General features: G+C 30.5%; 1 protein-coding gene across 5 annotated transcripts in view; it reads left to right on the top strand.

Moving 5' to 3' along the window:
- Positions 1–25745, top strand: part of Sec31 (COPII coat complex component secretory 31) — a 147517-nt gene extending 121772 nt beyond the window's left edge. For 3 of the 5 annotated variants that reach the window (XM_075382318.1, XM_075382320.1, XM_075382317.1), the window contains 5 exons: positions 2861–2917; positions 12907–12999; positions 21375–21644; positions 24381–24452; positions 25318–25745. In XM_075382318.1, coding sequence (XP_075238433.1) covers positions 2861–2917; positions 12907–12999; positions 21375–21644; positions 24381–24452; positions 25318–25506 — 681 coding nt within the window. In that variant the 3' untranslated portion in view covers positions 25507–25745. The remainder of the gene's footprint in view (positions 1–2860; positions 2918–12906; positions 13000–21374; positions 21645–24380; positions 24453–25317) is intronic. The other 2 variants (XM_075382321.1, XM_075382319.1) reach the window with 1 other exon arrangement.
- Positions 25746–27566: the final 1821 nt, after the last annotated feature.

Raw genomic sequence — 27566 nt, 5'->3', positions numbered from 1 at the left:
ATGAAACGATTCTATATTCCTTACCACTCTTCTCTCTCCATTGATCTCCTCTGCTGCTTCCAACACTGCCTGTTTCATGGCATCCCACATTCCATTCACATCACTTTGTTCTCTCTCTATTTACCTCTGTGCATCTTCAAATTTTCCTTTCAGGATTCTGATATGCTCCCCGCCTTTCCTCATTCATTAATTTCTCTATGTCCTATTTTGGTCTTCTTCATGCTGGTCTTCTATCAGTCATTGACATCTTCTGCAAAATTGCGCAGTTCTGACCATAAAATGATCAGTCACAGTTGGGGCCTTGTGCTATTCTAACATTTTTATGGAGCTTGCATATCTTTTGGACACCAGCACATTGTCAATTTGATTGACTATATTGATTCTCTGCATTTTGTAGCTAACCAGGTAGATTTTTTTTTGTTCAAACATTGTGCTGGCAATTAACAATGCTTGCTCCTCAGCCAGCTTTGCAAGCATTCTTCCATTTACATTGCTTTCTTTGTGGAGTGTATGTATGTGCCTGCTACTTATGCCAGAGAAGACTCCTTCCCTATTTTTGTATTAAAATCTCCCAACAACTGTTGCATATCATATTTTGGGACTCCACTGTACACCCTGGCCAGATTTTCATAGAACGTTCAACTTTTTCCACTTCTGTTGGCATATAGACTGAAATCATAGTTATATTCCTGAATCATTCCTTTAATTTGTATTTTACATATCCAGTCATAATCTGGCTCAAAAGCTGTTCCATACCTGCCAGATCTTCCTTCGTTTCCACTGTAATGCAGGCTATAATCCTTTTTTCCACTCTACCCGTTCCTACTCTACCATATGTAGTCCTATTACATCACAGTTGAACAATTGAGTAGATCTCAACAGGCCACAACACCCTTTGAGGTATTGAGGGCGCTGTGGGGATCGATGTGTACAACAAACTCACCTATTTTCTTTAATCCAAGAATCTTCAGCGATTGGATGTCGTTGGTCATCTCAATGTAAAGACCGTTGAAAGTTTTTTTTTCCTTTACTGGGCCTCCTTCACAATTATTTATTTCATGAGTGATAATAAAAGGTAATAAAAAGAGTGATGAGTTACCCTCATGAAATTTGCAACTTCCTTTGTAATGATCAGGTATTTAGATCTGGGTGAACAGTCATTGATAGCAGTTCGTTGCAGACTCTTTAAATCACTATGATTTCTTCCTGTTTCAAAATTCTTCTTCCATTTCACTTTCAGCAACATAGTTGGTTCTAAACAAGGGTGTCTACATGAACTTTCTGCCACGATAGTTTGTTCAAACTGCATGATGAATTAATCCCTTCAGTAGCAAGGCTAGCCACTGGAGTAGACCTTTACTCCAGAGTTACTAACTCTGGAGGTCTGGCCAGTACTCCGGTGGAACCGGCATTTATCCTGGCAGAGAGCGGATGTGCAGACTGCACTGACTCTAGGCCCCTACCAACTGAAGTTCTCAGGGCTCTCATGCACTGATATACATGGACACCGTACTACATGCTTGCCATCTTGAGGAGCATGTGGACAATAGAAGGGTCTTTGTTACACCTGCAATCACTTCATAAAATTGTTTTGTTTGGTATCTACAGTTTAATGTTGAAATTAATCCAAGGTATTCCATACCTGATATAAACAATTTCCAAAATGATCATTCTATTACAGGCTGAAAAGCATAAATGGAAATGAAAAATTCCTGTTGTCTTCTTCATAGAGCCAGGTATATCTTTGTACGTTGGCATACCTAGTCCACTGAAGTGAACTTCACCTATCTATTCAGTAGGGAAAAGAGCGATAAAGTAAACTGATTTATAATTACAATATTGTCAGTAATAGGTATTGTTAATATAAAAGTAATATTTTAATTAAAAAGTTAAAGTATATTAATAATTTATTATTACATAATTAAATGTTATTCTTGAATTACTGTTTAAAGAAGGTGAATTTGTATGCTTTTTATTGTCATCATCAGTGTTACTTTTACCTGAAACGTCTGTATTTGCGTGAAGTTGGTTCCGTTATAAAGTTTTGTTGCTAGTGAAAATTGTCAGGTTTGAAAAAAATTGGTGGTCCGAGTATTAGTGGTAAATTGAAATTTCAAGAAAAGATTTCAATTTTTTAAAGGTTATAAGAATTTTTTAAAGGTTATAAGAAATTGATGAGACTTTATCAATTTGTTATTAAAGAATTTAGAAGAAACTGTTTAGAATGTAATTTCATTCAAATAAAGTTCATCGAAAAAGCTATTAATTTTCAGAATTAATATTTTGAACATATTAATCAGTTGTAAGTTGAAAAATGTTGCACTTCCATCTAGTTTTTATATCATAGGCTGTTCAATTGGCATCAAGACAGTGTTGTATGTTGTTTATGTATCAAATTCTATTGAAAACCTTGAAATATCTTATGGTATTGTCAAATTAGTGTATTAAAAACAGCCTATCAACCAGAAAGGCTTCTTAAAATTTTTAATTCTTTTTATATTTAGGAAGTTTAGATGAATCATTCTAAATTATTAAGATGAATTTATTGTATTTTATAGCTTTGTTTCTTCACAAAGTATGCCTTCATGGATAACATTCAGGGAAAAAATTATTTAGTGTGGTTTTCTTAACTTTTTTATTCCATATCATAGAATACCATCAGGATTTTGTTACTTACTTTAGAAACTGTTAAGTGAAGTTGATCTCTCAGATATGTGATGTTTAAGTTAATATGTACTTTCCCTTCAAGGTTTATTACAGGAAAGTATAAGAAATGTGACATTTCATGATCTATCGTTTTAAAATATTGACTAATAAATGTCATTGAAATTATTTACATAATTTATTATTTTTCTCACAGTCAGATTATGAGAGCATGTCTGCTGTACATGCTGGAACTCGTTGCTGGAATCAGAAGGTACAATTTCATGCATTGGCATTGGCATTAGTAGCATGCTTAGTAAATTCCTAGCAAATTCACTAAAATTGTTTTGAAACTAGTTCAAATACAGTTGGACTCAATGACAGTACAAAGCCTATGATGTGGGTAGTGAATTTTTTTTTATCAATTAAATTTTCTTGTTTCTTTACTAACAATTAATTTTTTCATTAAAAAAAAATGTTTTTGTTCTCATTTTAATTTTAATTCATTAACATCAAGGTGTATTATATTAAAGATTTGTTTCCCTATAACATGTTCAAAGTAATTGTTGCTATTACTTTAATTAAACGTTTACAATTACCTGGGATTTAATAAATTTTCAAACAATATGTTTTAAAAGATTCAACAGTCATCTAACAGCTGCTTGTTTTAGGGTAATAATGTTAATGTATATGTGCACTACTGTGTGTTTATGTATGTGCGTGTCATATAGTTAATTTTTCAGTTATAACAATATTTGTTTCCTTAAATTCCTTTTTATTTTTCATATTTTTTACTAACCTTTTTTCATTTGTTTTAAATATTAAATAAAGATTCAAAATTTAAGTTAATGTGTGTATATGATGTTTTCTACTAATTTAGCACTTTAAAAATCCTAGATTTTTAAAATAAATATACTGAATATTACCATGATTACTAAATATTACTGATCAGTAATATTTATTTTACTTGTAATTATTATTGTACACACAAAAAAATTAGAAAAATTGATATTAGATTATTTTATTGCTTATATTTTTTATTAGAAATAAATGAAATCAAGTTAAGTATGAATTGTGTTTTTCATTTCTTTGAAAATTAAAAAAAAATTTTTAAATATACATCTAAGAACGTAATTGATTAATGTATTTGTAACCCTTGAACATAATGTGATTTAATGAAAGATCCTATTGACTGTTCAGATCAAATTGTAGAGTGAAGTCGTTCATAAGATATTTGTATGTGCTATGAAAGGTGTAATTAATTATTTCGTTTTTTTTAAAGATACATGGTTCTAAAAGATGTGTTACTTGTATTCTGTTAAATTAAACCGTTTTTACATGTATTAAACTAAATTATAAATCACTATAATAAATTCATTGATTAGTTAATTGAAACGATTTGTACCAATACGTAAATAAAAATTGTTATTTTTATTACCCATCACTATGTATAAGCTACTTATTAAATGGTGTTTACTAAATTTTAAAACTAGAAAACGCTTTAAAACCGATTATAAAAAATTATGTGAAACCTAAACTAAATGGTTTTTGAGAATTTTCTAGTTTATGTAATCATTTCAGTAACTATTTAACTCAGTCCTTTCTTTGTATTTATTATTAACTTATTTTATTTCTTTTAGTTTATGTTTCTTGTCATACCAATTTTTTCAAGCTTTTGTAACCTACTAATTTCAATGAATTTGTTTTTGGGATTTTATCGCCAAAAAATATTACTGGTATTACACCCTGTTAAATTATCCCTTTACTTACCTTCATACTATTTGTTAGATTATTCTGATCGACCAAATCCTGCTTGATAACAGCTTAATCAGCCCAATTAAATTTTGATATTTGATCTTGCTTAGTTCAGGTTAATAGTTCCTGAGAATATTCAACTAATTTAACCTAAACTGATAAGTGCCTTTAATAACAGTTACTTCTAAATGGGATTTGAATCTGGCTCTGTAACATCATAGAATACTACGCTAAAAATGGATTGTCAATATTTTCTGGCTTTTATAAATTTTCTAGTTGTTCAGTCTGCAAGTGAACATGAGGTGTAGTTTAAAAAATCTGTGACATTCATATCTCTTTTTGTTGACCTCCCATCCATTACTTTTTAGACTTAATACTTTTTTATGTGCTTTCTGAATTGAATTTAAGTAGTTTTTACTTTCTTAAAATCACTGCCATTCATTACCTTTATATTTAAAACCCCAGTTCTTTCACACAGCCCTGTTTTCTATGCAATTTGTTTAGTGTGCTGTATAAAGCACTTTTCAAAGTTTTCTCATTATAGTATTAAAGCAGTTTTTATTTATTGATTTTACAACAGCTTTTTTGAACCTTTTTTCTTCTTAGCATCATTTTCCTTGCTTTATAAATTTATTTTGTGTATAATTTAATTTACTAACTAGCACTCTCAGTTTAAATCTTAAAAGCATTATTGATTTCATTTCAAACGTAAAATAATCTTGATATTGTCAACTTACCTTATGTATATATATATAGGGTTTTTAGTTAAGATGTTTGTGATTATTTTATAAACTAATTTATCTTGATATTTCTTTAATACAGAAATTTTTATTGAAGTACTTTGATATCATTATTGATGGACTTTTGTGCACTTACTATTCATAAAAATTCTTTGAACTTGTTTCCTATTTCTTGTTTTGTATTTATTTTCATATTAAGTTGTGATAGAATGTAAGTTAGTTTTATTAATTTCAAGCTCTCCAAATCGTACACTGCTAAGCATGTAAATATTAACAATATTTTAAATAGGGATTAGCAATGTATTCTTGAAGTAGAATTCACAGACCGGCTACATAATTTCTTGTATAATTATAATATTGTTGAATTTCCCCAGAACTTAATGCCATAGTCAGCCTACTTTGGAAGGTAAACATGTATGCCAAATATTGAACCTCATCATTCTCCAGACACTTTTGATGAGAAACATACTGAAAATGGATACGCAATACCTGCTGCTTTTTGTAATTCTTCCATGAAACGGTGTATTCAGAAATTAGGCATAGTAGTTTTCCATGTGGAATTTTATACAATGAACAGTGAAATATTTCTCATTATATAATCTCCTTCTATTGAATAAAATGTATTCAATAGAAGTTCTTTGTCTTTAGTTTCATTTAAACGCATTCCATTTGCACAGAATCTAGTGAGTTTGTTATAAATTGCTCTCTTGCCAATTTGTACCCTCCTATTGGAGAATATAAATTGACATCTGTTTGTAAGAAAGAAACCTCTTATTCCCTAAAAGTAAAAAATTAAAGTAATATTTTCTGAATCAAACATATATAAGAGATTACAAAGTTTGATTAGAACATGATACCTGGGAGTTTCAGAATCTTTAAAATGTTATTTATTACTTTGTGTAGGGGATGCACAGTAATTAAGTTGTTTCTAAAGCAAAATTATTTGTTTGAAATTATGTATAATGAAGTTTATTAATCTTCTTTAAAGTAAACACAAGAATAATATTAAGTAAAATAATGGCTTTAACAACTCTTAAGTTTCATCAAATTAGTCCCATTAGCAATCTCATTTTTTGTATAAAATTATAAAGACTAAATTATGAAAGTGCTTCAGAGAAAGTCGGACATTATAGAAAAACTTAAAATCATTATGAAAACTAAATTAAAACCATTGTGAGGTTATTTTCATAAAAGTGTATATATTCATTTTCACTGCTAGTAACTGAAATCATTTCTGTGACCAAATAAGTTACTAAAAAGTACCCTATGTATATATAGGGTACTTAACAGGAAGATTTTCCCTGTACATTCATGTTTTTAATCCAACGCTCTGACTATAATTTTAATATTTATCTTTGCTCTGATTTTAATATACGTAATGTTTCTGAGGTATTAGGTTTAGTTAGTTATCCTTTCACCTAGAGTACTAAAGATGCACATATTTTCCAGCTAGTACTGTAGTAGATATATCTCTCAAAGTAGTAAGCAATAAATATTGTAAAATCAACTAATTTTTTTTACTTATCTAATATTAATGTAATTTTTATTTTTTGTTATAAATATTTTATTTATGTGGTTGTTAATTTCTTAAGACTTGAATAGTCATTAATAGTGCTTAAGTTGTCAACTTTTTACCTAGGAAAAAATTTGTTTTCTACTCGATCCTCTTAACATTAGCATGCTAAAAATTAGTATCATTAAATTTAAAGGAAACAAAGTTTAAACTTCAATCGACAACTGTATAAATCACAACTTTTAGTAGTTTTAGTATAAAAAGTTTTTTCTGTATTCTTCAAAATGTACAGCTGGTCGTATTATTATACAATGTATCCATAAAATAATAGTGGGGTTTTAAATGGCTATAGCTTTGGAACAAAGCACTGTAGAGAGATGAACTGTACTTAAATGAAAAAGAAACTCAGAGTTTATGTGTGCAAAAGCTAGAGCATGTGCATAGTGTTTCCAGTATTCGCAAACAGCAAGTGCTCATTAGTCATCATGTTTGTGGTGCAGAGGAAGGTTCAATATGTGTTACAGCTTGCTACGTTTTAGTCAGTTACATGTGTTAGGCATGAATATTGTCATGTGTACAGTGAAGACCCTGTATAAAAAATACATTTGGTGATAGGAGAAACAACTGAAAGAAACAGACAGCTTAGTGAAGCAAACATGTTCAGGATAGCCATCAGTTTCTAATGAAACAATTGAAATGAAGCAAACAAAGTTTCTTGCATAGCCTGAAGAAATCCATTTGGAAATGTTCTAGATAGTTCACATTCCTAAAACAACTGTTCACAATGTGTTAAAAAGATGGTTATGTTTCACTCTGAACAAAATTCAGGTGTTATAACAACTTTATCCACGGCAAAGTGAAACGATTTGATTTCACTGTAAACATTCTGGATAGGCTAGAGCAGGTTGATGATTTTTTAAAAAGTTCTTTTTCAGTGGTGAAGCAACACCACTGAAACTTTCTGTTGTACTGCCTTTCTGGACAAGTACATTGGCATAATGGCATAATGACAACTTCCTGAATATGTTAGAAGGGTATGCAGCACCCCAAATACCAGAGAATTCCATTTTCCATTTAGAGCTCCTCCACATTTTGCCTCAATTGTGCAAGATTTTCTTTAAAAAAAAATTTCCTCAGCAATGGGTTGGACGAGAAGGGTGGATTGCCTGGCCCCCACAGTTTCCAGATCTTACCCCCATGAATTTCTATTTTTGGGGTTATGTAAAAACATAAGTGTATTCCATTCAGGTTCAAAATCTGGACCATTTAAAGGAAAGGTTCACCAAAGCTGTTTACCAAAACATCATGCTGGATGTTTTCTGCCATGTATGGCAAGGGATTGAATACGGTCTTGACATCTGCAGGCCAACTAAGGGAGCACACATCAAAATCTGTTGAACAAGAAACTTGGAGTGTTTCTCTTTCATTTAACATATAGTTATCTCTTTAGAATGCTTTGTTCTAAAGCTATAACCATTTAAAACCCCACTATTATTTTACTGACATTCTGTATTACAAGTTATAGAATAACATAAGTTATTTTTTAAGATTTATATATACTTCAAAGTATTTGTTGATCAAAATTTAATTTCTCATGGAATGATTATCTACAGGCTTGTTGTTTACAGACGAAATCTATTGGGAATTACATTTATCATCAGTTGTATAGTGACATATAAATTGATTATTTGGTTACGATATCAACACGATTAACTATATTTTATTATTAATGATATCAACAAGAGATTTTACAGTATTGAAAATCAAACTTTTTTATACCGTATTAGTTGTACAAAATTTATTGAAAAAGAAAATATTTTTAATTTATTAGGTTTATAGTTTTATGAAGACCATCATCCTTTTAAATCTGGAAAAATGTTAACTAAATAATAAATAAATTCAAGAAAATGTTTTTAAAGATTGGTAAATCTTTGAAATTTAATAAAATTGATATCAACATTGCCAGTATGAACTACGGGTTCAGCACCCAAATAACCTACAAAGTTATTTATTTTTGGCCATACACACAGTGATAGCTTCATATTACAAAAAAAAAATTGAGAGATGCTAGTGTCTGAAAAGTGTTTATATATATATATATATATATATATAGTTAACAACATTTATAGTGTATTTGAAATTTTTGCCCATCTTGGATTCACCACATTGAATTTTGCCTCCATTTATGTGAAATAAATTCTTTACATTGATCATACAGATTCTTTGTCAATTCAATATAAAATTCAATGTTCAGAGTCCATACAAAATATTTAATATAATTTTTTCAAGTAAATCACAGTTACCTTCTACCACCAAACTAACTAAAATTCATTATATTGGAAACAAAATAATAGACTGCATTTGTAGATAACATGATTGAAATAACACTTCAAATTTCTTTTCATTTTCATTATATATGTTCATTTCAAAATGTAGGAATTTTTGTTATCAGTTAAATAGAATAATTGCTTTTAGGAAATGTAAGAAGTGAAATTTACTGCCGAGGTTCATGAATAATTTGATAATTACATGATATTTGAATAATTTTCAAGAGCCAGTTTTCTCCTGATTTACAATGTGTAACAATTATGTGTTAACAACAGTAATGATTATTATTCACAACTGCTAATTTGATAAATGCCATAAAGCATAGGATTTTTCCCCATATATTTCTTAGTTATTCAGTAGAGAGTAGTGGTGTTGTATGTTTATATTCTAGTGTTTATATTTCTATATTGTCTTAATTCCCATAGCTTCAAGATCTGATGTTTCTGAAAGTTTCTGTTCTTCAAGGAATACATACATGGAATACATACATGGCAGAAAACTACTTATTATCCCTGTAACAATTTTAACAAGTATTACAACCAAGTAACAAACTTTTTTTTTTCTTATGAATCTTGCTGTTATTTCAGAATATGAATGAAATATCTAGATATTAAATATTGCCTAAATTTTAGAACAAAAGACAGATTTTATGTTGTTAGTTAATCTTAATAATGTACAATTTCTTTTTTTTTTTAAGAACACAAAAATACTGTAGTTTCTCCTTTCACACTGAGAATTCCAAATCATAAATTTTGTTTAGTAATTTGGTGATTGCAACCATGAACTTGTTAGTTTAGCTTGTCTATCCAAAAGTCCATTATTCAGAGTGTTCAACATAAAAGAGGCCCCATCACTCTGTAGTTTACATTAAATGCATATTTTTATTAAACTACATATGCTGGTGTGAGATGGGTAAAATAATGTGGAAGATGTTGGAATGACTGGAGCTGTTGTGGAGAGGACTGTTTTGCCTGCACATTTGAGTATTGCCAGTCTGTGTCAAGCATTGGCTTTTGAACAAGGTTGCTTAATCATATATTGTTATTTGTTAAAATGCGCTTAACCATTGAAAAATGTGTATTCGTGATGGAAACTTATTTAGAGACAAAATCTCATGTTGTGTGTTGGCAAAGGTTAGGGAATCCACCTTTGTGGGTATAGTAATAGTTCAAACCCTGAAAACCCACACATTTTCTTTGAATCTCCCCTTTGAATAGGCATATGGGTTTGCAGTTTCAAGGCGATAAGTAATGGGCTCTAGTTTTCTGAAAAAAACTGTGGATGCTAGTTTCAGCAGGACAGCGGCACTTCCTGTGCTCACTTTACTACAGAGATGCTACAGAGTTTTTTCACTGGAGGAGTCATTTCTAAAGGATTTTGGCCATCACCAAGATCCCCTGATGCATTCTTTTATTTTATGTTGACACGTTTCAGAATAACTCCATTGTCTAAACTTTTTGTACTGGTACTTTCAAATTTCTGTTACTCTTTATACAACATTTAGTTAACATTCCTTTCTTTATTTGACATCATGCCTTATCTGGTCTTCTTGTTTATTTGTTATTAATAGTTATACTTGCCTATTTCCTGTTTTCAGTAAATTGAGGTTCTTAAGAAGGACATCCACTTGATTGCTGGCCTATTCATTTATGATCATTTTATTGTTATTTAATTTCAATTAATATAATTGTGAATTAATGTCATTGATTCTTCCATTTTCATTAGGGTATTATAAGGATGATGTTATCTGTATGATTTTAATCACCCAATAGATAATAATTAGCAGCTTTTAGATACATAATAGATAGACTACATAAATTACCATTAAGGCATGTAAAAAAGAATTAAAAACTATTTTCAAAAACGAATAAAAATAGAAATAAAAGAAATAAAATTAAAACAACAAAGACTTGATTTATGGGAAAAGAGATTCACCCAATTAATTCTTTATTAAATATAATATAAAAATGGCTATAAATACAAATAATAGACTAAAAGATATTTTTAATAGTAATATAATATTGAAGAAAAAATATTTGTAACAGTAATTGTATATACAAAATAAAATGTAAATGCATTGCAACATATACTGGACAAACGGAAAGAAAACTAAAGTTAATTAAGATATAGCGAACACATGACATCTTTTAAAAATCAAAAACAAGATTCTAATTATACATCGCATTTAAATAATAAAAGAAAGACAGACCCCCAATGAAAATGGAAGAATCAGTGAAATTAATTCACGATTGTACTAAAGAAAGAAGAATGAACATTTTAGAAAATTGAGATATTTTCAAATTAAAAAGTAACAATAAAATGAACAGGTCAACAATCAAGTGGATGTTCTTTTCAAGAACCTTAATTGGAAATTAAAATAAGAATTAATTAATTGAAAACAGGAAATAAATAAGTAAAATTAAAAGATAAGTACCATTAATAACAAATAAACAAGAAGAAGGGCAGATAAAGGCGTAACATCAAATGAAGGGACATTGACTATTGTTATATAAGACTAACAGAAATTTAAAAGTACCAGTACAAGTTTTTGACAATGGAGTTATTCTGAAACACGTCAACATATATTAAAAAAATGAAGCTAAGAAAGGTAAACATAGAAATTTTTTCTGTGAAGTTACTTAAAAGAAATTGTTTATAGGAGCAATCCACACACCTGCAGGACAAACATTACCTATACCATTCAAGAAATAGACAGGATACGGATGACGAGTAGCCGGGAACATGGTCAAATCTGTTAAAAAGTACATAAAGTGGATGGATATCATTTTCAATGCCTACTTATTATATAAGTGTTGACCAGTAAACTGTTATTTATAGAATAAACTAAGTGATGGGGCCTCTTAAGTTGAACACTTGTATTTGGGTATGTACTACTCCATTCAGTAAATATAATATTTGAGGCATATTGGAAAGTAAGTATTGTTTTGTTATTAGAAAATAAGCATAACTTTCAACAAAGTAATTTTATTATTACATGAAGGAGCACCAATTAACCTAGTTTTCTACATAATTAACACCATTTTCTTTATCATGTTTGGTAATTAGTTTTTTGTTACTTCTTCAAAGAACAGTTGCCAATGAAAATATAACCATTACTGTAGAGCATTTTTCCTATTGTGTAAGAAAAGAAAATCCTTACTTTAGTTTTAATATTGGATAAGAAAAGACAGTCTAATCACTAGCTTTTGTGAACCCCAACAAGAACAGAGTTTGTTATAGCTTTTTTGTGTCACGATTTTATATAAAACTTTTCATGAAATTTCACAAGATCTCATAATGAAGAAATTGTAAACCATCTATTTTCCTTTAATTTTTTCATCCACTCACATAATCAAATTGTTATTCATGATGGAAGGAAGCTCACTTACTTTGCTCGACATGCACATTTCATTGTCATTGAAGTGCCACACTCACTTTCTAACCATTCCATCCCTTGTAGCTTTTTAAAAATAAACCTCACTAATTTTCTTATGAATATGTGCTGGTTTGCTATTTCTCACATGTAAAAATCAGGTAACTGTCACAGTTGGCAGGATTCTTAATTGATGAACATTTTAGACAATGTTTATTAGACTGTAAACAAGCATTGCTGTACTTGTAATTGCACTTATCGAAAGTCTACGAATGAGACTGTGTGGCCCATACAGCACTGCAGCGATTATAGAAGGAAATGGTATTTACTTTCCAGATATGCCTCATATATTCTATTTGAATGGAAAAAAGTTAAATGATTTAATTTTCTTTATTCTACTTTTCTATGCAAATAATTACATTTTTTAAATCTTCATTAAGAATTTTTTCATTTATTTACAAAGACTTTTTTCTTGAGTGAGTCACATTAACTGTTTACATAATGATTTTTTATCTGTATTGTTTATAATATGATTTTTCCTCTTAATGTTATAGCCAAAGGTTGAAATGCCTCCACAAAATCCAATTACTCACCCGTTATACGGAGCTGTAACAGACACTAGTCAAGTGAACACTTTTCAGTCTCAGGTAAGAATGACTGCTATTCAGGTATTGAATTTTTATTATAAGAAGGATCCATTTTAATGTTACATTATTTAAAGGCTCCTTCAATTAACCAGTGTCGTCTCACAGGCAACTAAGATTGATCTTTATTAAAAAATCAATATAAACAATTTTTTAATATTTTAGATGCATTAATTTTTTTTGTCACTGAGGAAGACTGAAAGCAATTGAAATTACGATAAGCAGAAAAAATTGTTAATGGCCATGTAAACGAAGGAAGGAAAAACTTTAAAGATTTAGCATCAACATATTTTGCGGCCTTCTTCACAATCAGTTGGTTGGACTGTTCATATTAACTGGCCACTTAAATGCTGAGGTCTACTTGTTCTTAAGAAGAATTGCCGCAGCTGCTTCTAGATGTTCCTCTAGCGCTGAGATGTAAAGTATACTTTCAGCACGATGACACGCCCTCCCACTTCTCTTGTGCCTCTTCCACTCACTTAAATCAACCTTTCCTTGAGAAATGGATCAGTCGTTGATATCCACATACATACCTTTCTTTTTCTTTTTCCTGTTTAGCCTCTGGTAACTACCGTTTAGATAATTCTTCAGAGGATGAATGAGGATGATATGTATGAGTGTAAATGAAGTGTATGTAGTCTTGTACATTCTCAGTTCGACCATTCCTGAGATATCCACATACCTGGCCAAGATCACCTGATTTAGCACCTTCAGATTTTTGCGTCTGGGGATGGATGAAAAATATTGCATAGAAAAAAAAATTTGTGAGGAATTAATTATCTCCAGTATGGATGCAGCTGAGCAACTTAAGGACAGCCCTGAAGAACTATAAAGAGCAATAAAAGCAGAACAGAAGTATGCCAAGAATTGTTTTGAAAATGGCAGGCTCATTTTTGAACATTTATTATAAATTGGTATGTATAATGTACTTTGCTCTAAGGTACTGTTTCTAAATAAAATTCTAATTTTTCTTTGTTTTATTCAACTTATCTTACATCATTTTGCTCAGAAATAAATCCGCTACAAGTTTTGTTTAAATTTTTATTTTTATTTAACAGTTATTGTTTGTTAAAAAACAGAGTTTTAATCCAGATTTATTGGTTTTCACCCCAGATTTCTCAAAGAATACTGCAAATGTGGTTCTGGAACCTATTTTATTACATTTTCAGGTCAAAAACCATGAGAAATCACTAATTCTGCTCCTTAATTAACATTCCAAAAATTTCAGTACAACCTCATTTTATATATATATACATACATACATATATACATACATACATACATACATACATACATACATACATACATACATACATACATACACACACACACACACACACACACACACACACACACACACACCAGGTGGTGAAAAAGTATGGAAACAGCTTTATACTGCATATTTGAGAGGTATTTGGAGGCAGAAAGAAATGGGGTTCTACATAGTTACAAATATCTAGATTATGGTAGAGTTTTAATTTTTGTCTGCCATATTGAATTTTTTAAGTAGGAGCTGACACAATATGACACATGATTTCAATTTAAAATTTTACAGAAAATCAGTGGTGAAACTCGTTTTTCTGTTAATGCCTTCATTAATGAGTTTTTTTGTTGTCTTCAGTCATTTGACTGGTTTGATGCAGCTCTCCAAGATTCCCTATCTAGTGGTAGTCGTTTCATTTCAGTATAACCCCCTTCATCCTACATTCCTAACAATTATCAAGTTATAACCATTCAAAGTTTCAATGATGAAAAAATCATATTAACAATAAAACAAAACCGCACTGCACAAAGAATTTTTTTTCTATATTACATTAGTAATGCACATAATTACAAACTTTAAACAGTGCTATAATATTGATAATAATAAACAATAAGTAATAGTTAACAACACAACAAATAAAATGGCTAATCAACTGATATTATTTACTTTAAATACTATTATTTGAGAATAAAGCAAGGTGAAATAGATATTCACGCAATAAGTTATAACTTGTGTTTATTGAAATTATATAACATATATACAGTATATAAAACAGCATGTCGTTTAAGTTTACGTTTAGATTTAAGAAATACGTTTAAATTTACGTTTAGAATACTTTTAGTAACAGCGCTGGACTGTCCGAGTCGGCAACTGGAACGCGACTGGCAATAGACTGCCCCCACTCACTATTGAACAGTTAGCAGAGAGGTCGATCCGATAGAAACACTTAACTAATATAATATTTATTTGTAAATTTTAAATAAATGTTTTTGACCATAAATTACTAATGAAATAAATTTTGAAAACATATCATTGTACAGTAAATGTTCAAAATGCTTCCGCTCTACAGCTTGGCAGTATGCTAACCTCAAATAATATCTGTTTATAATTTGTTGTGTCATGTCTGGTGGTACACAAAAATAATTTTGTTTTTCTTCTTTTCAATTCATCAATGTCTCCAGGTCTTATTTTGTAAACATTATGTTTCAGGTACCCCAAAAAAAAGTAATTTAGAGGGATAGGTCTGGGGACCTGGCAGTCCATTCTATGGCTCCTCTATGACCTATCCAGCGATTTGGAAATTGTTCATTTAAAATTTGTCGTGCCCTTAGATGATAATGAGGTGGTGCGCCATCTTGCTGAAACCAAACTTATTTTTTAATTCTCAACCAACATTTTCCTGGATATTTGGTAAAATCCTACTGATTAACAAGTTGCAGTAAGCATCTCCTGTAAGACTGTCATCTAAAATAAAAGGCCCTGCAATACAGTGACCAACGATTCAGACCCAGATGTTCACTTTCTGAGGGTGCTGTGTTTAAGCTTTCAAGATCCATCTGGGATTATTATCGCTCCAATACCAACAGTTTTGCTTATTCACATGGCCATTTAACATAAAAGTTGCTTCATCAGTAAATATTATTGAATTAGAAAAATTTGCGTTGTCTAATTTTTGCATTATAATATCACAATATTCAACTCTATGATCAAAATCATCTTTTGAAAGTTCTTGTACCAGTTTAGCTTATGAGGGTGAAATTTATTTGTTTTAAGAATTTGTACTGAAAAATAACTGATGTCATATTGGACAACAGCTTTCCAAATCAATGAATGAGGAGGGTCTTCAACAAAGGTCTGCAATACATCGACTGCATGAGTTGTGACAGTTCTTGGTCTATCGGTGCAAAGATAATTCTTTACAATACCAGTTTCTTCATATCACTGTACTTTCTTAATCACAGTTGATTGGTTCTCTGTTTAGAAATCTATTATTAAATAAAACATACACCTCTTGTAAAGGCTGAACTGTGTCGCCATACATCATCAACAGAGTTATTTTTTCGGTTTCTCTAAAGAAGGCATTATTATTTGAAGATTTAATAAAACTAAATAAATGAACAAGGAAACTAATAAAACTTTCACCAAAAATCAAATTTGAACCACTAGGCCTACAACTTATTTTTACTAACACTATCAAATTTTACCATTACAAATGTTGATGTAAAAAGGTGAAATAAGTTACACTGAACTAATAAGGTGAAGTAAGGTTAATAAGTTGCTCTGTTTCAATGTAATACAAATTGTATTGTTGTAAATTAACAGCTGATTACTTATTTTACATGCATTATGAATGTAAGATGCAAAAAATTGTTCATGCAGCACAATTTACCTTGTTTTATTGTTAACAAGATTTTTCCATCATTGCAACTTTCAATGCTAACTTGATAACAAAGGCATTAACAGAAAAAGAGGTTTCACCATTGTTTTTCTGGTAAAATTTTAAATAAAATCATGTGTCATATGTCCATCTTCCTATTTAAAAAAATTAAATTTGATTCAATATGGCAGACAAAAATTAAAAACCCACCGTAATGCAGATTTTTTTTAACTATGTAGAACTACGTTTCTTTCTGCCTTCAAGTACCAGTCAGATGTGCAATATAAAGCTGTTTCCATACTTAAATATCATTCTGTACACTTATATTTTATGCAAATAGGCCAACTTAGAACCATGCAAATATCACTTCTTTTTAGCCTCTTTTCTTTTTTCTATGCATTTCTCATTTGTTTGGCATGGCTTCACTTTTCCTCATCTGTCCACTTCCTGTTTTCATTTTTCGTCATAAGAACCTTGTGTTGCAGATTATTCTTCTGAAGTTATTTCTATTGTTACAGCCCTCTTCTTTTAAGCCAATCCTTAGGAGGTCCTCTTCCATCTATTTAAGGTTATTTGACTTACTTTTCTTGTTCCACAGCTTGTCAAAGATTTGTTTATTTAGCCTGTCTGTATTCATCATGATCATATGTCCCAAGAAATTTAACCTCTTCCTTACTTCTGTTTCCAGGTCTTCTTGATTTTGTTAGATCTCCTTGTTATATTTCAGTCTATCCTTCCTCTGTTACTCTCAGTTCATGAATTTGCCTTAATATGTTTCTTTTGAACCTGAGTAATTTTTTGGGATTGGTTAGGTTTAATGTTTCAGTCCCATACAGGATTACTGCTCTTAGTATAGTTGTATAATGTCTCAGTTTCGTGCCCTTGGATTGATTCTTCTTATTAAATATCTTTGATAAATCTAAGCTTCTCCAGTTTTGATGTTCTATCTTTATTGATTTTTGTATTTATTCCTCTCCTACTTACAACCTCTCCAAAATATTTAAAGTGGTTGGTGACTTATCTTTCCGTACTTAGTCTACTGTCTTGTGTGTGATTGATTTTATGTTTGTCATGATTTCTTTTTTGATAAAGGATAACTGTAGGCTTGCTTTCTGGCTATTTCTGTTAAATGTTCTATTTCTTCTTTCGATTCAGCCAAAAGAGCCAGGTCATCGACAAAAGCTAGGCATCGTATTTTGATTTTTAGATCCAATCTCCACACCCTTATCATTCATTTGCCAAAAGGTTTTCATCATTTTGTCCAAAACCAAGTTAAACAAGATTGGTGATAGTCAATCATCCTGTCTAAACCCCGTTTTGACTAGAAAGGTTTGCTTATTTCTCCCATAAACTTAACTTTAGAGACTGTGTTTGGGAGAGTAAGTTAATCAGGTTCAAATTTTTCTGGTCAACCCCATGTTCTCTCAAAGTTTGGAAAAGCATCTCTCTGTCTACAGAATCATAAGTCTATGAAAGATACAAAGATGGGTTTGTTCCTGGATGCGTAATATTTAAAAATCAATTTCAGACATGATCATCCTTTTCGAAAGTCTCCTTGGTATTTTCTTATTTTATGATCTCTTTGGGGTTCTAATCTATTCAATAGTATTTTCGACTGTATTGTATAAGTTACTGGTAACAATGAAATACTTCTATAGTTGTTGACATCAATCTTAGAGTTTATCTTCTGCAGTGGGTGTATTAGGGCTACCTTCCATTATTTCAGAATTTTTTCCTCTTCCCAAATTTTCTGAAACATTCCTTTAGTCTTTTGTACAAAGTCTTCGTCTACCAACTTCTACAACTCCACAAATACTCCATCTTTATTATTTTATCTGACCACTTCGAAGCTTTATTATTTTTTAATGATTTGAGGGTTTCCAGTGTTTCTTGTTTGGTAGGGGGGCTGGCTAGATTCTGGGTTTTGTGGTTCATTGTTTTGAAACTCTAGTTTTATTAACTGTGTTTCACAGTTGAGGAAATTCTTGAAGTATTCCACAAGTATTTTGCAATTCTCTTTATTATTCAATGCTAAAGTACCATTTTTCCTCTTGAAGCTTATGCTAGGTACTGAGTATGAATTGATTTGAAAGCTTTGTAAAAGGTCCTTGTATTATTTCGTTTAAAGTTCTCTTCCATTTCTGTGACGTGATTTCGAATAAATCCTCTACTTTCCCATCTCAAGATTTTTTGCATTTCGTTCCTTAAATTTTGGTTTATGATCAGTTTTTCTATAGATTTATTGAAGTTGCTGATTTTTCATACATCATGTCTTCTTTTGACCACTTCTTCATGCTTTCCATTCCACCAAGCATGTTTCTTCTTAATGTTGAGGGGGGCTAATTCTTGTACTGTTTCTACCAAATTCTGCATTGTTTCTTCCCAATTTTGTGGCTTCTTTAATTTAGACCAAAATTCTTGTTGTTTCTTTTTTAAAAGTTCTATGTTAACTTTCAAATTTATTTATTTATTTTAATGGTTTTGTTTGATTTTAATCTGTTTGTTTTCTATTTGTTAATGCTTCATTCCCCATCTTATCAAATATTCATAGTTTTTTTTTTTAACTCTTATAAATTACGTTCCTATAAATACTACATAAAAATGGCAACCATGGTTAAGTATGAAAGTAAAGACATAGAGATTCAATCTTAAGACCTCTCGATTATGAGACTGGAACACTTATCACTCTTTAAATTGAGTTTACTCAGAAACAGAGCCAAGTTAGAAGCTTCCATTTTGGATTTAAAGTAGTGACCCCTGCTCTTACCACCCTACAAAGGGTATCAATAAAGTCCGTTGTAAGCTGACTGCCTGCTCTTTTCAGAATTATGTAGACTCTAATCATGCTAGACACAATATGTACTCTTAGCTTTGTTTTTAATCTGTTCCTAAAAATAACAGTGGAATAGTTGCAGATAATAATAATAATAGTAATAATGAATAATTTCTGGAGAACTCGTTATTCCCTTACTGACAACATGTTACAGCATGCCAAACCACTACCTTTTAAGTAATTACGAGGCATATTCATAAAGTAAGAACTGTCTGCTTATATTTAAATGTTAGCAGGTCTGAACACAGTTTCACACATGCAGGGCCACCTATCGGCTATTTACGAAGCCACTGCAGTTGTTTTGATTTTGTAGTTGTTTGCCTGCCGGTGAATGCAGATCGCAATGTCTGCAACAATTGTTTCTCCTGCCAGTTGTGAAGTGCGCACTGTGGTTTGATTTTTGTGTGCAAAAGGATATTCAGCTGCTGAAATTCATTAGAAGTTGTGCCTAGTGTATGGATCTACAGTAATGAGTGAAGGAAAGGGTTAGAGAATGATGTTGAGACTTTAAAAAGTGCCGCACAAATGCGCATGATGAGTGGACTAACAGGTCCAGTATTCAGACCAACAAAATCGTTAAACAAGTGAACCGAATACTGCGATGTGATTGATGATTGACAATTAGTGCTCTGGCCGATGAATTTACACATGTTGGATGCACCTCTGTTTACACAGTTGTCACAGAAAAGCTTGGATTTCACAAATTGTGTGCAAGGTGGGTAGGCGAAAATGCTCACCGACCAACACAAGAGCGAAGAATGTGTAGTAGACAAGCATTTTTGGACCGCTATCGACAAGATGAAGATGATTTGTTTTCCCACATTTTTACGGGCGATGAGATGTGATTATCTTAAACCAACACAACAATAGTCAATGCAGTGGCGCCATTCAAGTTTCCGAAAACCGAAAAAATTTTAGGAATCTCCACACTTGAGTCAAAAAATGTTGCTACCATTTTTTGGGACAAAAATGGCATCATTTTGGTTGATTTCATGGAACATGGATCAACAAACATCTGATATTTACTGCAAAATGCTCACCAAACTGAGACGTGCAATCCAAAATCGACGATGAGAAAACTATCATCCAGCGTAATCCTTTTTCATGACAACACCCATCATCAAACCGCTGCCTTAACCAAGAAGACTCAAGATTTTAGTTGGGAACTTTCTGACCATCCTCCATATAGTCCCGACCTTGCACCTAGCGACTACATCCTCTTCTTGCATTTGAAAAAGTGGCTTGGTGGACAACGATCTGAAAATGACAAGGAACTCAAAACTGTCATTGTCAATTGGTTTAGTTCCCAGGTGGCAAACTACTATACAGAGGAGTTAAAAAAACTGATGCAACATTATGAAAAGTGCTTAGAAGTGAATGACGATTATATGAAAAAGTGAAGTAGATATGTAGGTAAACTGAAACTGTAAGTAAAAACCTTTTCTCACAAGTTAATTGTTTTTAATCACCAAACACCCCTTAACTTTATGAATATGCCTCGTAAAATCTACACATGAAGCATTCATAAGAAAGTTATTTGACATTAATTTTTTCAAAATTGTTAAAAATTTTATATAATCAGTCGAAACATCCATACACTTGAACTCTGCAAAAAGGTTTTTCTTGAGCTTCATATAAATCTGTCATGAAGATTGTGAAATTGCCACTAACTAGAAAATATAATTTTTGAAAAGAAATATGTCAGTGTTCTGTTTTTAGGCACATTTTTAGATGAACGGACAGTTATACTTCAAAATAAAGTCTATATCAATCTTAAAAGAATCATTTGATTTACATAATATTATAAATATTATGTACATCTAATTAAACATAACAGTATATGTACATTTAATATTTGGTTTGTAGACTCAAATTATATAATAATAATTAATTTCATTCATTAGGTAGCAGGTGGTTCGTTTAATGGAAGTTATGGGGATCCTTCAAGTCTACAGCATCAGCAGCAGCAGCAGCAACAGTACCAACATGTGGGTTACAACCAACCACCAAAACCAATGCAGCAGACTATAGCACCAGCTGCTAGTGTAGCACCTGTTTTAACTAAACCATCTGAACCACCACGGCCAAAACTTCCTATACCTGAAGAACATGTCCATTTACAGACTGTGTTTGATGAACTTCGAAATCGATGCACATGTGCAGCCAATAATCCTGTAAGTTTTTATTTGGCAACATATTTTTACACTTTTTGCAAATAGCTTGAAATTCATTGTATTCTAGGTGAAAAGTTATTACAGCCGGAGTAAAGCAATGGTATTGTATTGAATTATTTCACATTATATATCAGTTTGAAAAAATAGTTTGTTTCTTTTTTTTCTTGTTTCTTAAGTTATTATTTGAAATATATATTTCTTTAACTCAGGAATTTTGTCAAAGCCAAGTTGAAAAGAACCTTTAATTTGGAAATCTCAATTTTGAAATCTCAAATCTGAATTCAAAAATGCAGTCAATATTTTTTCATCACCCACAGTTTTTGTGCGATAACATTTTAGAAGTACTGCTTGTACAGAATTCTATTTATTATTTTAGGGATGTACATAAAAAAATATTTTGAATGGTTTCTAAACATACAATGAGATACAAACATAACATTGTGAATGTAATATTATCAATGTACCAAGAAAGTTTATTAATCATCCAGATAACTTTTGTTACATGTGTTAAGGTTTGGTGTTAAAGAACAATAATGAAATTTCACTCCACAAGTTAAAAAAATATTATGAAATTATTTTGGCTGTAAAGTTGGGGATTAGAATAAGAACTAGGGGCCACTCACATCTGCTGTTCGACTTTTGTAAAACATCTGATTAATCAACACATGATCTGAGTAATCAGCACGAGTTTTGTCATACCAGTGGTATGGCATGAACTATAAGACCGTTTGTTGGGCTATTATTATTTATGTTACCGAAATAAAAGGGATAAGTAGTGAAAGGACTTATCTGTACTACATCCTCTAACATAAAAATGAAATGTAATTGGAATATGAGATGCCACTGAAATTCATCATAAGAACTGTAGATGATACCATTTGTCATACAAATTTTGGTATATAATATCTAAAAATTCATTTCTTGGATTCACTCCTGGATATCTTTTTGGACAATCTCGGTGCCAGCTGCACAGGAACCGCTTCCACAAACATATTTCAGTTATGGAAAACCAGTACCAGGAACACGAGTGAAAAAAATGCTCACAGATTATTGTTAAATATTGAAGAGGAATGTTCCAGGTGCCAAACACAAACGGAAAACAATTTTTAGGTAAATTGAATAGTGTCCTGCATGTATGTAAATTCTTACATTTCTTTCATTGTTACATAAAAAAAAAATGGTTGATAGAGAAAATTTATTTAATATTTGAAATCAGCATGAAAAGTTTATTAGGATACATAGGTTCCTGATGTAAAAAAAATTTCATACTTTAGAAAGTTTTTTTATTTTTTTATTGATTTTACAGATTTACATGTATTATCACTTGAAAGTATAAACACTGGAAGGTCTATGCTATAAGGCTCTTGAGTAAACTGACTGTTATAAGCATGCGATATATTTTTGAAACAAAGAAACTTTGTTAGCTTATAAGTGAAATTAATGTACAAAAAATAAAAATTCCACTAATAAGAGAAAATTATATAAAATCATTTAAGCACTGTAAAGAAAAATACTATTACTCTTAGAGCTAGTTTATGATGTTCTTATTGACTATTTTCAGTATTTTTAATTTAATAAATTTGAATTGAATATTTTTTTAATATTAGTTATTGCATGATGATTCTTTAGCAGAAGTACATTGCTTGTAATTAATATATCTGAAGGCATGTTTTATATTTTCTTCAGTCATTGTTTGGTTTCTACTTGTAGTCCTCTTTTTATTTTAAGCAAAGCAAATATGTAATTCTTGCACAAAAATATTAAGTAGATAAGTAATAGTTAATAAGATCACATTCATATTATCCAAAGCACAGTAAAAGTACTACATTGTACAATGTTATTTATATCTTAAGATCATTGTCATATACTTTCTATCTTTCTTACCTGGGGGGATAGCACACTTTAAAATGCACTTTGAATAAGTAATCATCTCCACCATGTCATTCAATATTTACACAATCTTAGATTAACATTACCATCAAGTATGATAGCTCTACTGAGAGCAACAGATACAAAGATCCCAATTTTAGCAGTTCAAGATGAAATAGATGACCAATTAGGTCGATGAGAATCCCAGGTTTAAAACTGCAACCTTCTTGACTGCTGCTCCCTCAGTCTACACTATATCAGCAGTCACATTGGATATAACATGATGTCCACATTTCATTAGAGTCTGTAGTACTTATGGGTAGAGAAGCTTCGAGTAATAAAAAGTGCCAGAAGAAGAGATATAAAATGAACAGAAATTGATAAAAAGAAAAAGCAAAGAAATTCTTTCTAGTTTCTTAGAAGATACAGTTGCGGACAATAGTATCGCTTGAATGAGCAAAAGTATGGGCAGCTGTACTGTGTGTATATTCGAAGTGAGTGTTTAGCAACAAAAAAGTGAAGAATGTGTCATGAAAATTCTACAGTTAAGTATGAGAAGGTGTTTGGTGAGTACATTGTGAACAGGAAACAAAGTGGCATTTAAAGTTTCTACAAATTGTAAACAGTAAAAGTAAATTGTGAAAATTATTATTACCTTGTGTTACCTCTCTTTTAATAATTTTCTATTAATTTATATTAGCTACAGTAAGGTTTATAATAAAATCATTACAATAAAACTGAATTGCTTTTTCTCAATATCCTTGTCGAACTGCAAACACACGACTTTCTAGGAAAATGTTTTTCCTAGAATAGAATAAGTCAGAAATTAATTTTATACTGCTACTTTTTATTTTTTAATGTTCACAGCAATCTAAAAGAAAACTTGAAGAGGTGGCAAGAAAGTTAGAAATGTTGTATGATGCTTTGAGAGAGTCTAAGGTAATTAAACTTAATTTATTTAATTTGTATATTTATTTATATATTAAAAAACCACCATTTCTGTCCACACATCTCATCAGTATTCTCTGCCCTTTTCTGTATTTATTGTTTTAAATATTTTTGAATAAACTGTAAAGTACATAAATATGACTTCTAATATTTGTCTCTATTGTAATTTATGTTTTCATAGAATAGTTTTCATTTTATTTAGTATTAATATTTAAATTGTTTATTTTGTTTAGAAAGTATTTTATTACATAATTAAAGTTATGAAAATTTTTTTGGACTCAACAACAGTTGAGTAAAGTGAAGTTTTTGAAGTTAGTTGCAATATCCAATTTATTAATTATATTAGATTGTTACAAATTTTGGTCAAACTAATAAAAACTGGCAGTAATTCCAGTCCTTCACACGAAAATGTTATCTGTTACAGCAAAGTTGTAAATCAAATCAAATTTGTAAAGAGTTGTATCAAAGTTGTAAATCAAATTGATGAGGCCATTTATCTAATGAAGATATTTGGGAAATGTTTATAATATTGAAATCATTAACGAATTAGTACACAGACTCGGACAGAGATGCCTGATTAATAATATATGTAAATTTAAAAAAATTAACTCTCAAGATAATCCTTGGATCATCATAACATTGATTTTTAGAAAGATCTTTTTTGGTGAATCTGTTATTATCAATTATGAATAAAAAACAGGATGTGATGTAGATCTCATGTTGATAGATGTGATAAACTAAGCAGAATGTAATTTTTTTAAAAACTAATAAACTTCTTTTTGTGTAAAATAAAAATAAAAAAAAATTATTCCCGAGTTAAAAAAACTGATAATTGTTCTGTATTACTTTCTTTCAGTTGTCACCTGGAACTCTTGCTGGTTTACATCAGTTGGTACAACTTGTTCAGACCGGTGATTATACTGGAGGTCTTGCATTACATACTCAGCTCATCTCGGGACCTGATTTTTCTCAAATAGCATCATTCATGCCAGGATTGAAAGTTCTTCTTCAGTCTGCTTTACAGCTTGGTGTTTATTTACAGTGATGTGTGTAAGCAGGTCAAGGAGGAGTTTAAAGAATTTTAATAATTTTATATCAGTAAAAATATTACTAAAAACAAATATATAAACACATGTAAAATACAGTATTGCTTATTAAGAAGTGTATTTTAATATTTAAAAAGAAAAGTATTTTTTGATCTAGTACTGTGATTTTATTTTTATAAATTTACATGTATACTGTTTTAATGGGAAGAAAAGTGGAATAAAAAATACAAGAAGTTTATTTAATTTAGTGATTTAACTTGGTCCTTACAAGTTGAATGTTATAAAACTTATATATTATTATAAAACTTTATATCATAATCTGAAGATTATCACGGAAAACAAACTATTTGTTTATTTGAAATTGAATTATTAAATTGAAAATTTAATTACATAGCTGTGAAATTTAATTATTTAGTCTTGGCATTTTGTACAGAGGTCTCAGTTAAACATAGCATCTTTTCATACACTGCCAATTTCCAACGGGCTAATAACCATAGCTGTTGATGCCTACTCTTTCATAGCAATTATTAATGTATCAAAGATGTTCAGTTTTCTTCTTAAAAATTTTTTTATTAAAAATTGAAAAATTAAAATTTTAAATTTACAGAATTTTTTAACTGTCAACTAGTGTTATTAAACATAACAAAATTTGTCTCTCTCAATTCAAATTCATCCAACATCAGTCTACAGAACCCAACCCTCGTGGTATCAGCTAGAGTTTATTTTTTTATTACTATGTATTATTAAACTGATTGACATATAAAATATAATCTCCAGCTGTAATTTATATATTACTTTTTACAAGTTTGGTTGCAGACATCTTTATTTTCCAAATTATTTTTTTTTAAATCTGATCAACACCTTTTATTACATGAACAAAATCAAAATATGTTGCTTAAAATATTTAAAAAACATATTAACTTTTCTTCACATTAAGTAATCTTTATTAATCTACACTCTGTATTATCTATTTTTTTCCTAGTTCACTACCTTATTTTTATTTATTCATGTACCCATGTCAATATAACCGAATAATATTGTTTTATACTTGCGAATTCGTAATTCATAACTCTTTCATACTCTTAAAAGAAGGAATTCAAACTCTTAAAAGACCGACTCAGTAAGGTTGTGCATAACCTGCTAGTCGAAATAGTGATAAAGCAAAAATGAACATTCAAAATTTTGCGTAAAACTGTTAAGATGTTATTGAGAAAATTGTCTTCCGTATTTGCAAGCAGTTCCTGACAATTTCAACTCAATTCTGTTTCTAGTCAATAGAAAAAACAAAACAAATTTTGCACTGATGCAATGCATTGCAAGTTTATCAGTCAGAATTTATTGGCAAGATCCTACACTTTTAATGCCAATTTCTTCAGCAACCCCACAGACAGTTACGATGATTTTAACGAATTACAATGCACACATTTAAGATACTGGTGTTAAATGTACATGGAAGGTTGTCCAGTTAACCTTGCGTAGTTACTGCGCAGCGGGTGGGGGGGGAGGATTCCCCACTACACCATGGAAGCAGCTTGGTTTTGAAAAAGCCCAGCTAATACTGAGTAACCTTGACTGATATGAACGATATGTTCACATTCAGATGTTGATAAAACTTTTTTTTTTTTAAAACTGTAAAATATTTTTCAGTACTTTAGTTACGCCTCAACCAAGATATTTTGCTAACTAGGGGCCAGCTGTAGCTTTAAAAAAATATATTGCCAACATTAAAAAAATTCTGAATATTTTGAAAAAAGAATAACCAGAATTAATTAGGCTTCAATTTTGGTCATGAGACATTGAGAAAAATTTTGTTGAGTATGGGTCTCAAAACGTGGAAAAGGATAGATGACAGCAAAAAGTTTTAATAGAAAAATCATGATATACACTTTAAACGTACCATCCATTTTAAAAAATACACAAGTACAGAGGGAGGAAGACCGATAATTTTTGCTGATGAATTGTATATTCATTCCAGACATGTGCAAAGCAAAGCATGGACTGATAACTATTGCAGCGGGTATAAAAGAAATATTAATAAAGGGAAGAGACTAATAATCGT

Source organism: Lycorma delicatula, chromosome 1 (genome assembly GCF_047948215.1).
Source record: "Lycorma delicatula isolate Av1 chromosome 1, ASM4794821v1, whole genome shotgun sequence".
NCBI classification, from domain to species: domain Eukaryota; kingdom Metazoa; phylum Arthropoda; class Insecta; order Hemiptera; family Fulgoridae; genus Lycorma; species Lycorma delicatula.
This window is presented reverse-complemented; position numbering and strand designations above follow the sequence as displayed.